The sequence below is a fragment of the Copidosoma floridanum genome, unplaced genomic scaffold, assembly GCF_036245765.1.
Source record: "Copidosoma floridanum isolate Cflo_tuat_1 unplaced genomic scaffold, Cflo_Japanese_pri ptg000021l, whole genome shotgun sequence".
NCBI classification, from domain to species: domain Eukaryota; kingdom Metazoa; phylum Arthropoda; class Insecta; order Hymenoptera; family Encyrtidae; genus Copidosoma; species Copidosoma floridanum.
The window spans coordinates 24,760,924-24,776,953 of NW_028321898.1; the positions used below are offsets into that span (position 1 = coordinate 24,760,924).

The following is a 16,030-nucleotide window of genomic DNA, read 5'->3' on the forward strand; positions in this document are numbered from 1 at the left end:
TTTTCGAGCAGGTGAACAAAAAAAAAGGAGCAACTGTCCACTGCTTCATACACTTCTCGTCAATGCATGGATTTCACCTTTATACCCTCGCAATTAGAAATAAAAAAAAAAAAAAAAGAAAGAAAGAAAAGCCATCGTTGATAGTCACCTTGAAGAGCTCTCGGAGTAAAAGTCGTTCTGGCCGACTTTTCGGAAAAATCGCTTCCAACCCTCGAGCGTCAGTCCCGTGGCTTTGCGAAAGCCCAGCACCTAAGCTCCCCGAAGAGCCGCCCTCCCGCCCTGTAACCAGCTTCATTCACTCTTGCAGATTTTCCTCCGTGAGAAACAGGCACCCCCTATATCCCGTGCCTGCGATGGAGGTAAAGAGCGCGAAGAGAAATGTTTGTCGTTTGTCTCCCATCGAGCGCTCCTCCACCCGCTCGGGCGTGCTTTTTCACGGCAAATGCCTGTGCTTCGGGTTGGCCCTTTTTTTTTCTTCACCGTTTGCGATTTGTCAACGTTTTTTCGCTCGATTTTGAAGGTTGGAGCAGTTTGCACGAACCATTGATTGCCGGTTTCGAAAAAGGGCGAGCAAATCTCTGGGCCGGTGAGGCCCCATCGATCGCGAGTCCCTGGATCGCATATAGCGCTGGAAAAAACTGATTCGTGTGATTCGAAGTCGAGGTTGTATTATATATCACCTGCAACAGTCGGGGCGCGTGTAGGTTGTGCGTGACTTTATTGGTCAACGTAGGGATCCGGATATACTTACCCTGGTTAGATTATGTTGACGATGAACTTTCTTCGACTTCCTGGTTTGCTGGATGAAAATAATTTTTCGGGAGATTTTCATTGTTTTTTGGGTAGCAGTTAGCTCAATTCTTCTGGCATCATTTGCACAAACGATATCACATTTTCTTTATCTCTGCACTAGAGTCAACTCCCCCACATCATGAGTGGATGAATCACAATTAAAAAAAAAAAAACACCGACCAGATAACGTAACATTGAGTATGTATAGATTACGCTTCGTACGACAGCCGTGCGATACACCGATTGCCTCTGTGGACCGTGAAATGAAATGATCACTTTTAGGTAAAATGGTACTTTTACTCGTTAAATAAGTAAAACATGTTTATTTCATCCCCAGATGTACGTTTAAAAAACAAAAAAAAAAAACGAGTTCTCCCTGGTCTTCATATTGAAAGAGTTAGGAAAGTAAAACAGCCCGAAAGACCAACGACGACCCAACTCTTGCCACCCGAAAATAAAGGCCCCCCTCAAGCTCCACGTGCACACCCCTTCAGAGAAACGCCAAGTCGTCGCGCACCTCTCGTAGAGGCCACAGCAGCAGCTCGGAAATTTATTTATTTTCCTCCCCCCTGGCCAGCTTTAATGCCCGGCTATTCGTTTTTATTACACCGATCCGCCTCGGTCGGCCTCTTCCTCGCTGGCTTGCGCATTTCGCTGTCCCCCGTCTTATCCTTCGGCTGCTACTATACTACTCTCTCTGTACTTTTATGAGGATGCCTTACAGCCATTTCGGAGGAGAAGCCCGGCTGCTTCCTGAAACAGCAATTGAGAAAACGGGATATGATTTTTTACTCCGCAACTCGACGACCCACTCTCTACGTACCCGCGATAGCTCCGAGCTTTTGTTTGCTTGGTCTTGTATATGTCATCATATGCGAGAGCCAAGCGTTACTCAAATCGTGTACGTGGCACACACAACTTGGACCATCAAAGTACGAAAATCTCATTAGTCCCATTCTAGCCGAGACTTGATCCATCAGTACTTCTTGCGGGTAGGTGCACTCGGTGATTCAGTCTTGCTTCCCTGTATTCAAATAACAGTAACTCTTCCTTCGTCAAGCCAATACGAACACGAGCGTGTATACATGTTATGTAGGTACATTTCGAGGAAAACTATGATAGGTGATTGTAGGGGGTGTGGACCACTAATATAATATGCACTACTATTTAGATGCTATTTAAGGGTGAATGAAATGAATACACAGCACATGGGACACGGGACAATAACGTTATTGTATTTTCTCCTTTGGCCATCGGATTGGATTGAAAGGACACGTGGTAGATTAATTCGATAACTAGGGGGAAAATTATTCAATAACACGTTAAGACTCGTGGCTAATATTTTCGTAATCTAGTGGTGCAAAGTTTCAATATTGACACTTTTTTTTCCCCCTAAAGATAGTTGAAAGAAAAAAAAAAGAGCATCCAAGGATAAATTATTCTCCGAAAGCGACAAGATTATTATCGATGCAGGAAAACGGGAGAGTATACTTTTTATCGATCAAAAACAAATGAGCTGTAATTTAGCGTGAAACGCAATTCGTATCTCGTATCGGTTCTTAAACACATGTTGCGTCCCAAAATATCATCGGGATTGATCATACACGCAACGTCGAGTGCATCAGTGACACGATGAAACAGGCAAAGAGAGAGAGAGAGAGACGACACTGTTGCCCTGATAACGTTGTTATTTATCGCTCGGTAAAAGTGTCGACAAAACAATATGAAACAAACAAGAAGTAACACGAAGAAGGCGATCCGAAAACAAGTTCACAAAAGAACGGGGGGGGTGGTGGCACCGTGACGCGTATAACGTGCAGGTATACTGTATGTACAAGGGAGGCGAAATAATAGTCGTTGAAAGACGGTGCTCGGTGGCGCGGAAGGGGAGAAAGACGGATAAAAGATGTATAAAAAGAATATTAAAAGTACGGCCAAGGGTGGGTTAAGTGAGCGAGATCACGAAAGTAGCGGGGAAAACGATGTAGGGACGCGATAGGAGTGCAGGGTGCGCACGTTTACGGGGATGGGAGGGAAAGAGAAGGAAAAAAAAAAAAAACTTTTGATAAATGATGGCTCGATGACAGGAGAAACAGGAATGGGAAAATGGCAATTTCGAGCCTATGAACGCGAGTTTGTGAAAGAAAAGTAAGCCGGTTGTAGCGAGGGGATGGGGGTCGGTGTGTTTTGCGATGGAGATACGTTTTCGGGGTGTATTATCTTTTGATTAATCCAATTTGAGTAATGAGCGCGCTCGTGTTTGCTTCTGTCATGAATGGCGAGATAGTTAATGGTAAACGAGTTAATTAACCTGATTACGATGTAATACGTACAAATGTAAGAGCTGGAAAAATGTACAGCGCTTTGAAGGAAAATGGTACGATTATCAATGAAGTCGAGCACCTCGTTTGACTTGGAAATGAAAACTCATCATTAAATAGGAAAATATAGGGAGAACTTGGTTCATCCTTCGTTCATTAATAAATGTGTTAATAACTTGCACAGAGGCCGTCCTGCTAAAAGTAAGGTGCTTTTGTCGCAAAGAGGAAAAATAACACCTTGAATGTACCCTCCTCTTCTCGGAAAAAAGGGGTGTATGGAGGGCCATTTCAAACAGGTCTAAGGTCACTTTTTGGACTTTTACATGCTTACAGATATAGTTGCACATGTATCATGTAGAGGTTTTTTTTTACATGGCTGTCCTAAGAAAAAAAAAAAAAAAATTCCGAGTACAAAAAAAAATATTGACCAGAATAGCACCAAGTAATTGTTTTCTTGAAACAAAATAATATTTTATGTACGCGCAGAATATTATCTTGTTTGAAATGCCTAAATATTATCCTTGAGTAGGAAAATATAACGCTCGAGTGATTATTTGCTGGGAACTATTCGTAAATATTTTCTTTATTCCAAGTAATTTTCTTACAGTACGTATACCAACGATGTATTCCTTATTGTGGGGTTAGTAATTTTAACATGAAATCCAATATATTATGAAAACATCGCAATCTGATTTTATTTCCCATATCCATCCATTTGATCCGAGTCCCCATATCTCCATTTCATCGTGTCTATTGATAGGTACATCACGTGCAAGTGTTGCTACTGATAAGAAATGAATAAGAAAGGGGGGAAAAAAAAACAATTGCCCAAAGTGGGTATCCAAGAAAGAGCTCGCGTGATCGTAAAATAAAATCGTCAGCCACCGAACACACAGACACGCCACGCGTAAATAAGTGGGTGCACGTGTACATGTATCAGCAAGTCGTCTTCGGCTGTACACTGCGAATAATATATCCTCCCACAGCCGATCGTCCAAATGGTCACACGATAAACGGAGCAATTACGACTCCCTCCCACATAGCTGTATTATACATAATAATATAATCTACGCTTATGCCAAGACGCTCGATTTCCGTCGTGCGCACACATCGTGACAGCCCATTGTCATCATCATATTATGTTGATACACGTGCGCGCTTGGCTACATATGTATATACGCAGCAGGAAAAACTGACACGTCTGTCGCGTAATGTTTTCGCGTGGCATATACAGGATGGCGCGCTTGTGGGTGGGATAGGAAAAAGCTCTTTGACTCGCAGCGCAAGCTCGAGTTACCAAAGCATTGAATGGGCCCGATGAAAAATTGGTGAAGTGTGCGTGGGGTTCCTCGCGTGATTTTGGCGATTACGGGACACCCTCCCCTTGGCTTGTTATTGATTTCCCTGGGCTGTCGAGGAGTAATAGTGTTGTCCCGAATAGGTGGCCCGAGTTCGAGGGCGTGGGCATGAGTATTATCATATTAAAATGTGTAGCCTACCGTGCGATCGGAGCTTACTTTTGATTGACGGCTGCGGGGTAAGCGAGTAGGTATCGCGTGGGCTGTTGTAACGAGTTTTTTTCCATAGATCAAGATTTCTTTTTATTTGGTATCCACACGTGTACTTAGTTGACTCGAGTCGGAGTTGTGGGGGTGATTGCATCAACCGAGGGGCTTCCATTTCGGGTATTGGAAACGTTGGGAGGATCAACAGTTTGGTTATCTTTATTTAACAAAGAAGGAGTGGGCCAGCCATTTTAGGATCGGATCCAGTGAAATTAAAAAATATATTGTGTATATCCGCAGCCTATATGATGTGCTTCGTAAAAGCTGCAAACGAGGCAGCACGTATACTTGTATACAAACAGCGTGTCGGAGTGTTCTTATCTTATCGAGACGAATAACGAACCAGCGCCTAATTTCCACGAGTCGTGGCTTTCAAAAGGAGTCGATAAGCGAAATTATGTTTTATACTGTGGGAAACGAAAAGTATGTCTTTTTTTTTAGTTGATTTATTTCCTCATTAAAATTATACACTGAGAGAAAAATATACTAAAAATTACTGTTTCATCAATTCCGTCTTCTCGAGCCTTTTTACTACTGGAACAGTAGTTTTCAGTGCTTAGAACAATAATTTTTGTTGTAAGTATAGTGATTTTTACTGTTTGTACAATAGAAATTACTGTCGAAAATGGTAAAAATTAAATTGGCCAAAGTAAAAAGTCCCTAGACGTCAGAATGACACCAGATTACCAAGCGCAGTAAATTTTATTACATTTTTCTCTCAGTGTAGCAGCTGTGAGTTCCAAGGCGAATTTTCGTTACGATAGTCATTAAAACTGTATCTGCTCAGCAAAATTCATCAAAGATCAAAGCCATCATCACACACACACACGTATGGGTGCAGTTGCAAGTTGCAAATTTTCGGCACGTACAACCAAAATTCCTTCACCCAATGCACCATGAAAGACAGCTCGTCGATGTAATTGCACCCATCGCACACAACTACAGTACACGCGTACGATGCATAGCTCGCAGCCGCAAAATTCGCGTGTGTATCTACGCGCATCAAGCAATGAAGTGAGCATATCGAATAAAGCGTCGTACAAGCGCGCACGCCGGTGACAAAAGTAAGTAGCAACGGCGCAACGCATCAGTGGTACGAGGTGAAGCCACGGTGCTCGGTCGTCGCGCGCCCACGTATTTATCTCCGCGCGCGCGGCGGGCAGTAATCAGCGGCCCGTTCGCTCGTGACACTTCCGGTCCCCCCCCCCGCAGACTTCCGCTCCGGAGCCGGGCCTCTCTCTATCCGTGGGCACTCGCGCACCGCCTCGTGGGTACACAGCGCGGTGGGAGTACATCGGGAGCACGAGAGGAAAAAACAAAAGGGTCCTATAGGGGGGAAGGAAAAAAAACATACATATAGAAAAGAGGAATCGCAAGCCATTGGAGTCGCTCAGTGCTACGCTGGCAAAGAGCCGTTCTCGTCGTCGTTCGTTGTTAAGTTTGCGGACAGTGCGTTGATCACCACACGGGCATGTTTATATCCAACATTTTCCTTCTGTTTCGCGCTTTCACGAGTTTGCTCATTTGACAACAACGTGTGTGTGTTTGTGCCAATTGATAACGCCTCGTTATCGCTAACATTCATGTATATATATCCGTACGTCGTGCAGTTTTCCCATCTCCGATACCTCGGACGTGTTTTTATTTTTCTCACGTATCGTAATTATGCATGTGTAGCGTCCCCAAATATTTTTGGCTCGCAACGTATAATTAATCCTGCGGTTTAACCTGGTTTAACATGCAAAACGGGACGAATCGATTGCGCGTAACGAGCATGCGGGTATTACACGCCGAATATGTTGATGTGTGATACACAATAGGTCGATGTAACGACGAGTATTCGTATATTCGCGCTTGACGTGGCACGTGGGGAACGGAGTTTAAATGAAAATTCCGCTCTGCCGAGCAACGGCGAGTAGCGTGGACGGGTCGGTTCGCGAGTGATTTGCCGGTCGAGCCGATCGATCGGCCGGACGATGACATCGGAAACGGCGTCACGACCCGTTTCGCAAAGCCGCGGAGCGATAAACTGAAGAAAAAGAACAAGGAGGGGGCACGATGAGCACCGTGGCGGGGCGAAGCAAGCTGAAGATGGGCAGTGCGGGCAGGTACTACGGGGGCTACCTCGTGTATGACGTGGCCAACTCGTGTCTGGCCGCGCTCCACGCCAAGGTCAACCCAACGCAGCGACCCGCCAAGCTGGCCCTGTCGCCTGTTCACCACACGCAGAATCCTCGTGAGTTTCCCTTCCCCCGTTTTTACGGTGTGTACAACAAACCCAAAGTGGGCCCAATTCGCTTGATCACACGCTACAGTGGTTGAAGTTCAAACGTCACAATAGTCCCACCGGCGAAGCTGTAAGCGAAACGGTATTCCCGCATGGGAGCGAAAATTTTAAAATAACACGAACACCAGCCCGGGGATTCCCCGGTCTTGCTCGCATGTGGCGAAGATCCTTTCGTGTCTGGGCTTACACAAATCGCTCGGGCAGATAAGGTGGATGTATCAAAAAAGAAAAGGAAACACAAGGAGGTGGGGGTCGGTGTGCACAGTACCGGGAGGGAAAAAGAGTCAGATGAGCTGCCCGGGCGAAGAAGAAGAAAAAGGGGAGGGAAAGCTCGCAAGCTCGCCCCGAGGAGGTAGAGGAGTGTGAAAAAGGAGGGCACGGAGGTATAGGGTGGCGTGTCTGTTTTGATTTATAAGAATTCGCCACGAAGGCCCGCCGAGTCTAGATCGCGCCGGCTCTGCATGAATAATAGGCAGACGTGTGCTCCGCTCTTCCCTTTATTTTATTTTTTATTTTTTATTTTTTGCTTTTCTTCCTTCGTTATGTATACACCGAAGAGCTGACCGCGTGCTTGTGGAGGACAAAAGGGGGATAAAGGGGTACAGTATACGCGCGGATTCCCTCAGGTGAGAATCGATCCCTCGAATGGGGGGGGAGGGGGGTGGTGGGCAAACGGGGAAACTTCACGGACGTTTCAATTGACCTTGAGCGATGTGCTTTACGAGAGGTACAGGGAGTGATTGATAAGAGGTTGGGAGGGAAGCGGTCGTCCTCTTTAGTCTGTTGGGAAATTTAAATTTTATTGGCCGATTTCGCCTGGCGATCGGGAACTTTTGGTTTCTTGCTTTTAACTTTTTTGCTTTTTTTTTACTACCTACGTGTGGTGAAAGTGTACCTTAGGGGGATTCTAGCTTTATCGTTTACTGTCCTTGAAAAAGAGATCACTGGTGTGTTGGATACATGCAAATATATTTATGTCTAAGGCAAAAATGTATAGTGACAAAGTTTTTCGCCTGCACTGTTGGAATTTTTTGTCAAAATCCTATAACTAATTTATTTCACAGCTCCAACTCAAGTTAAGGGTGTAATTTTTCCAGGTTTTATCACAATTAAGTGTTATGAAGTATTTTTAGCTTTTAATATTGTTTTTTTTTTTTTTTTTTTTTTTTTTTTTTTTTTTTTTTTTCATGAGAAGTGTTTGATGAGAAATTTGCCTTCAACAAAAAAGCCCTTTGGTAAATCTACTGAATTAAATTATTATTTCAATAAAAATACGACCCAACAGTGCTGTAAAATGCAAAACATTGCAAGCATCTTTAAACCGTGATAGGATATTGTACCTCGTGTAGACTTTGTTCAGTAATTTTTTGTACTAAAATGAAACTTGATGAAACAATTGAATCATCAATTTTCTCAATAGCAGATAAATTTGATTATTTTTCAAACGCTTGAGAAAAATGACACACTTGGGTTTGCACTGCAGCACCGTACAAATTGAGTGACATTGAGGTTTAATGAAAACCAATGGTGCGCACGTAGCTTCTACCCTCGATACGGTCAAACCGGTGGTAGCTGCAAATCAGCCCTTAAAAAGTTTACAGCCGGCAAAATAAACCGCACTTTCAGTGACGAATTTCCCCTCGCTCGTTGCAATGGTACCCAAGTCACGTCACCTCGGGGGCAAATTTTCACGCGGATGTATCGATTCCACTCCAACTTACCCCCGGAGGGTGTGAGCGACCGATTTGTACGGACAGATCAGGACATCCCTGCCCCTGAGGGTGGGCGTAGTGCTCGTGTCACGTTTGCCGATGTGGTCCGACAAATGGTCCTTGCTTGCTGATGTTGCTGGTGCATCTTAAGTGGATTCGATTAAAAAAATTTTCGTAGCGAATCAATCGGATGGTCATTATGAATTTAGGGGTGATTCTAGTGGTTTAGAGAAATGCATATTTCTACACCACTTACCATAATGCACCAGAGGACGTCGATTTTATCGGTTTCATAAATAATTTAAGTGTGATTTTTACGCTAAAATGCTCGAGAGTAAAAAGAATTTCAATAGCGGGGGGTGGAAACGATTTTTCACCCCCAGTGATTCACGAAATTCCGAAAATGTAAAAACAAAAAAAAATCGGAGCATTGTGACACACTTTTTTTCCATCAAATCACTTTGCTCGCTGATTTCAAAGAGCGTCCTTCCATTAAAATTCAATATCGAAAATACACAGCGTGGACAAGGGCCCTTTTTCTGTTCTGAATTTTTCGCGATTCAACGCACACGTTTTTTTTTCTCTCTGCACCCTGTTTTTTTTCCCTCCCGATTTTTTAATATAGGAAACAGTCAATGCCTACAGGTCGTCGAAAGGAGAGAACAACACGCGACGATTTTTTTTCTTTTTTTTTTTTGTTCTGTCACTTGGATGTGTGTGGCTTTTTTAGAGGTGCACACACGGTCACACGCTCATTCGATTATGCTCACACATGCGGTGACATGTTCGACGGATGGACTCGTACGCGCAGAGCTGTTGTGCGAAATTCGGTTTGATTCTCGGGTAAAATGACTATTTTTTCTTCCCATTTGACGGATCGTCCATTTCGTCGGTAGAAACGTCACTGATTTTTTTAATATCCAGCGTGAATACTTGCACACACTTTTTGCCACTACAGCTATTGTTTAAAATCACAATGAATTGTTTGGACTGGGAAATACTTTTTCACTACTGCCCGCGACACGGTACCTGCCGAATTTTTTTCCAAACATGATTGAACAATGCTTAGAACAAAGCCACGATATTTCTAAACAGTTGGTCAAATGCTTTACAACAAACTGTAATCTCTTGACAAATTTTAGCTGATCATTGTTTCATAAGTAGTGAGTCAATCTCCTTAAAAACCAATAAATGGATAAACACGTGAAAACGATTAATTAATTACTATATATAAAAAAAGCATAACATCAACACGCCCAGCCATGTTGTAATATCCATCCGCAACTTTGCTAAAGTCTCCTTCTTCCGTGGCTCGCATGAAACGCACAAGTATCTGGATATCCCTCGTTTTCTCAGTCGCTCGGCTTTTCTCGCTCGCAGCCCCTGTCGTCAACCTTCTGCGTCTCAAGACCCACCCCCTGCCACCCCTTGTACACGCACACACACACACACACCCACCCACACTCAAACGACCGCTTAATTACCAACAGGCCGAGGTCTTAATCATAATAACCCAGGCGCGTTACGTTATCCTCGGCGCGGCTCGTTAAAGCGAGCGCGCAACCTGCATTGCCTATCCTGTATATATGCCGTATACATACACACCCACCCCCTGTCCACGACACCTGCGGGGGAAATGAGATTTTGCCTGTTAACTGCGAAACGAACGCCCCCTTTCTCTCTCTCTCTTTTCTTCTCAGTGGCCCCGTTTTCTCTCTTAACCCCCGATACGACGGCGTTTAATTTTGTTCTTTTCTCCGTTTACCCATTGTGAAGGTCCCGCGACGCGTGTTACGGAGTATCGCTTTCGATGGATTCAACAAAGGAGGGCAATTGTCACCGTGGGGTTGTTTTGCTCGTTTTTTTTTTTTTTGTCCATTGCATCCGCAAGGGTGTAAAGTCGGAGTGAAAGTCGTTTCAGCGAACGATTCAGAAAACACAGTGCAACGTTAAACCAAAATGTTAATTATGTATGCTTTAAAATAGATCGAATTGCCGATGTTTCAATGGTTTGTAACCTGGTAACCCTATCGTTTCGAAATTTTTACTCCTTGTCTCGCAAAACGCGATATTTGGAGGAAAATATCATGCGTTCCATAATAGTATACGCTTCGTCACAATCGTTACAAACAATTGTTTTTTGACACTGATAGGGCTTTATGACCCAACTTGTATTTACTCTCATTTATCAGGTTATACGTAATTTTCTCAACAACTTAAAGATTAAACAAAATTTTCAAATTGCCTGCACACAAGTGACTTTACGTAAAAGTACTACGTATGCAATCTTTTTTTTTATGCCATAGGAATATGACTAGTTATTAAATTTTTTATATTTTCCACTGTTTCACTGAAAATACTTTGTACTATCACCGTACTACCACCTGAAACTGTGCCATGCGATCAGCTGGTGAAATATACACTTTTATTTCAATTCTTCTGACAATAAAACGAATTTTCCACAAAGTAAACCCGTTTGCAACAACGGCAGGAATTTAGGTACAATTAAAACAACTTTCCAAGCGTGTGTAATGAAATTAAAATTGAATCAAGGCTCAAAACTTCATCAATGGTATAAATAGTTAATATTAAATTAATTTATCACGACAAACGCGTTATTACCACCCGATGTTGAACGTCCCATCAGGACCGGCGTTCAACATAATTAAATGATTTAATTTCAAGCCAAACTAAGCGCTCGTTACTATTTGATTGCACAAAATTTATCAAAGAGTTTTCGCATGTTGATTTTGTTTTATTTTTTAAAAATTATGTAAAAAGTGCTCTTCCACACCGATTGTACGAGAGTAAAGTTGAAACGTTTTGTTTTTAATGTAATTGCTTCTCTTGTTTGAATTAATCACAAATCAACAGCGAGTGTTCCGGCTCGAAATGTCATTCCAACACTCGAAATTTCATAATCAACACGGGCAACATCGCGCCAGCATCGAGCGATAGAAATTTAATCAAAAAGCCTCGCGGATCCTTCATTACGAAGCAACAATGTAGCAAAAGGTGTGCGCACAGACACGCATCACCCAATACACCTCTATGTACTATTTCACGTTTCTAGCGACAACAACGCACGACTTTAAATCCTAAAGTACAACGCGATATGAGCACGCGTGTGTGTATATATATATTATTCACGTACACCCGCGAGTTAATTGATTAAATTAGGCAATTACCGAGGGCAGAGAGCCTTTTCCGGAAAACGTGATTTCAGGAGCACACAATTGAATTATCAACTTGTAAAACGCAGCTGCTGGCGCTCTGTGCACCACTCTGGTGCGAGTGGCGTCATTTCGGCTGGTTTTAATTTTGTTTTGCAATTTTTCTTATTTTTACAAAGCTTCGAATTCACGTGTGCGTTTGTTACAGCTTGAAATAACAATTTCGTTACGTTTGCTCGTCGTCTCTCGTTTCGACGCATTTTAAGCGTAATCGACGAATAACCATACCATCGTTGTATTTGGGAAAATTGTTTTTTTTCTTCTTCTTCTGAAAATATACTCTGAGAAAGTTTTTCTTTTTCTTTACTGCTTGTAGCAAAATGCGTAGGAACAACACGAGTGGCGCGAGAAAAACAACGTTACGGTATTTAAAAAAATTATTTGTACCGAAAGCTATTTCTTTCTGTCGATGTAATGCAGTATCGTTTTCTAGAATAATTTTAATGGAATAGCTGTGCTGTTTTTGAAAGCAGTGAAAAAGGTTTCCCCCTAAAAGAAAATAAAGAAATTAAAAAAATTAATTACGTTATTGCGCCCAAATCTGATTAAAACCAATAGATCCGAGTACGAAAGAGTCGACAGTATGCATGAACTAAAAAAAGACAACTCCCCGTGTATTTCCATCCCGTATACCATGTCTAGTTCCTCCCGCTTCATTTTATTACCGGCGCGCCGCCCCTTGATATTTTCATCTATCCGCAGGCCTCGCGTTTCCCACCCCCTTTCACCCCACGAGGCACTTTATTTCGAAGAAAACGAGAAATAAGGTGGAAGCCAAATGCAGAAACGACCTCGGCTCTAATGAAACTCAAGACAACGTTGCCACGGCGAGGTGTTCATGACTACGCTGTACGCGTGTCGAGGTATGTATGTATGTGTGCGTGTGTGTGTGCGTGGGAAACAACTCTCTGCTGTTGCATCACGCGAGCTTACTCCCAAAAGTTTATCATTTGTTACCGAGAACAAAGACTTTTATTTATTGTTTTTTTTTTTGTTTTTTTTTTTTTTTTTCTTCGTGCATAATACATAGGCTCGGGGAGTGTTCTTACGGTTTTCTTTTGTTTTTGCCCTTCTCGCCCTTCCATCGTATTTTCTCTCCACGTGTATACGTAGATGAGGTCAGTGTATTTTGATTTGTTAGGTTGTTGGGTTGTTAGTTCTGTTACAAGGGTATCATTAATAGTGGGAAGGAAGAATACTCGTGATTAGGGAGTCAGGGATGAAAAGTGGGTTAATCTACGGCTTGGGGGTGTAAGAGCACGATAGCTACGGGAATACTGTTTTTGTTCTCATATTTCAAAGCATTGCCGTGGCTGTAGCTGCTCAACATGAAAGAAATTTTGAGAACGCAAACATTTCTCGAACTTTGATCCTTACTTTTGTTTTGTACAACAAATAACTTGGATATTAGTCCTTGAGAGACTGATAGTGAGTCGAAAAAATGTCTACTCCATTTAAAGTCACATGAAGTCTTCGCGAGTCTCTACTTGAATGTTTGCAAAAGTCTACTTGAAGATTAAAAAGTCATCTAAGTCTCCCAAAGCGTTTAAAAATTTATAAAAGTCTCGAAAACATGCCAGACTTTTTATCGAGACTGCAAGCCCCTTGTGAATGTAACTCCAAAATAAGAAAAGGTGAAAAATACCATCGATTTCATTGAAATCTCAAGATCAATCTACTGCACCTCTAGAAAGTATACTACCGTCACGAATTTCCCAACCACCCACGATTTCATCCCCATAATCCTCGAAACGTCAATTTTCAATTGATCCTATCTGCTCGTAAGTGAAAAAACAACCAATAATAAAATGCAACCCCCATAAAACACACCGCAAACCACTTGGGACGATCCCAATCGCCCCCAAGTATTATCATTGCACCCAAAACACGGTAAATCCCTACGTAGACTCTCGAAATAGATTTTTCAGCCCCTCGCCGTCAACATGAACAAAAAAAAAAAAAATAATAAAAAAAATAAAAAATAAGAGGACGCAACTTTTTCCCATCGGACGATCGATTGGTTTCGCAAGCACGCGTTAAGTACTGTTATCAGAAGGAGGAGGGTTTGGCTTCAATTGTCTCCTCATCCAACACACACACACCCTTCAAAAATAAACGTCCGTGAAGAACGAAGGGGGAGAAGCCCCCGAGGCGCCGGAGAGACGATCGTTGTTTTGGTTTGCGAGAAATACGCACCCCCGCATAATATATGCTCTGGCGCAGCGCCTCGGGTTGTAGGTACAGGGAAATTGGGAACGCGGTATTATTTTTGGGGTTGTCGCGCGTGTGATTATTTGCTCTCGCTTGATTACCATACGTTGTGAGATCTGAAAAAAAAAAAAAAAAAAAACAGCTCATAGGAATAAGACATTGGCAAAAGTCGCCCCACAGCCCCCGTATGTTACAGGTAAAAAGCAAGGAGGGAAAAAGTGATGCCAAAAAACTCGAGGACCGAGCACTCGTCAAATATTAAGTCCCCACGTGCAGCTCGGCGAGCGTCGAGGCCTATATACGCGAACAAACAACGCAATCCAATAAACATCCGTTGCCGCACTCGACGATCCTAAGAGAGATAACTCGCCGACATGTATTATTCAGCGGAGCCGGGGCGTATCTCGACCAGCCAGCTAGTCTATCGGAAGGAGCGCGCGTCTCCACCTTTTCTCGAAATTTGTCCTTCGCCGTCGTCCCGAGGGAGCGGCGCCGAGTGCTCTCTAGCGCTGCATAAACCGAAATAACCCACGCGCGCGGCCGAAGGGGGGTGGGTCTTGTAAATTTACGGGCGATCGGGTGCACTCGCGTGATCGAGGACGTATATATACAAAGTGGGAGATCTTCTCGTTGTGGAATGAAATTTTTTTCGAGGTCGCTCCCACGGTGGCCTTGCGTCAAATGATATTTCGCTCACGTAGCGGCGATCGCTCTGGCGGGCGAACCTACTTTACTTCTCGCGGTGTGGTGTATATACCTACACGTGGATGTTACTCGGGCTTTAGTGATACTTTGCCGTTTAATCCGGAGATGCGCCCTGAGTGAGAGCTGCTTCGAGTGTTACGGGCCATTGTTGCTTTTTTCTTGCTGGGAGCTTTTTATTCTTTTGTTTCTTGAGTCATTAGTGTGAACCAAGGACTTTTGCGAGCTCTGAAAGACTATGAGGGATGTAAATCATTTAAAGTATTGGGTGACTTTGAAATCTTTGATAAACATTCAGAGATTCTCGCAGACCTTACGTGATTTCTAATACTTTTTCGGTCTTTTTTAATGACTTAAAAGGTGCGCAGCCCTGTTAAATAGAAAAAAAAATCGCGTTTAATGAAAGAATAACCTCTGAGAGTACGAGTACTGGTACGTAGTTTGCGAAACGTATCAGTCGAATTGCACGATTGATGTGAAATTGTGTAAAAAATATTCCTGTTTGTTTATCACGTGCAAGCCTATAAAATTAAAAGTGTGTGGAGTATGGCTCAATTGTCAAAGGTCAAAAACACGAGATTTTGAGTCTGTGTCACCGACAGCCTGGCGTACACCATCAAATCCGTGCTTCTTCACGAATCCTCAATCACACACCTGAAAATGGCACTAAAATTCGCGAAACGTCGAAGCGCCAAATTTAAAATAAAAGCATCGATTTCTTTGTTCAACGCGTCGTCATCACCATAAATATCTTCTTTTCTCCCCATTTCCATCTCCGTGACGCCCATCAGCCACTCTACATCACCCTAATCTCGTTACGCGAGCCCCTTCCGTCGCTCAGCAGCGGTGCTCGCTCGCTCTCCTCCGCGTTCATTTCTCGATCGACTTTTAACGCTCGCCGAAGTACGACTCTCTTCCCTCCGGCGACGACTGGGGCTCAAGGTCCCTCTGCCCTCCTTCTTTCCTCCGAGACAGTGTAAGTAAATGACGGTGGAAATGACGCCGAGATAAAACCGGGGCTATGTACACGAGCCGGGTGCTAAGGCTGAAATTTACGATTACTCCACGACCTTTTCCAACTGGGATGCCTTTTTTTTTTTTAATGTTATGGTTTCAGGTTACTTTTTGCGACTTTTAAAAAAAAATGAAAAAAAGACATGTCATCGGTTCAAGGATATTTTTGTCCGTCCTGGTGATTGTGAGAAAA

At 43.1% G+C, this 16,030-nt stretch overlaps 1 protein-coding gene across 2 annotated transcripts in view; it reads left to right on the plus strand.

The window, feature by feature from the left end:
• The window catches only part of LOC106637909 (cytotoxic granule associated RNA binding protein TIA1), a 539,236-nt gene that overhangs the window by 317,514 nt on the left and 205,692 nt on the right, over positions 1 to 16,030 (plus strand). Inside the window, exon 1 of one of the 2 annotated variants that reach the window (XM_089594256.1) lies at positions 6,737 to 6,914. The exons of the other annotated variant lie outside the window; for it this stretch is intronic. Within the exon in view, the coding sequence (XP_089450382.1) occupies positions 6,737 to 6,914 (178 nt within the window). Of the gene's footprint in view, positions 1 to 6,736; positions 6,915 to 16,030 lie in introns of those variants that run through there. 2 annotated transcript variants of the gene reach the window in all.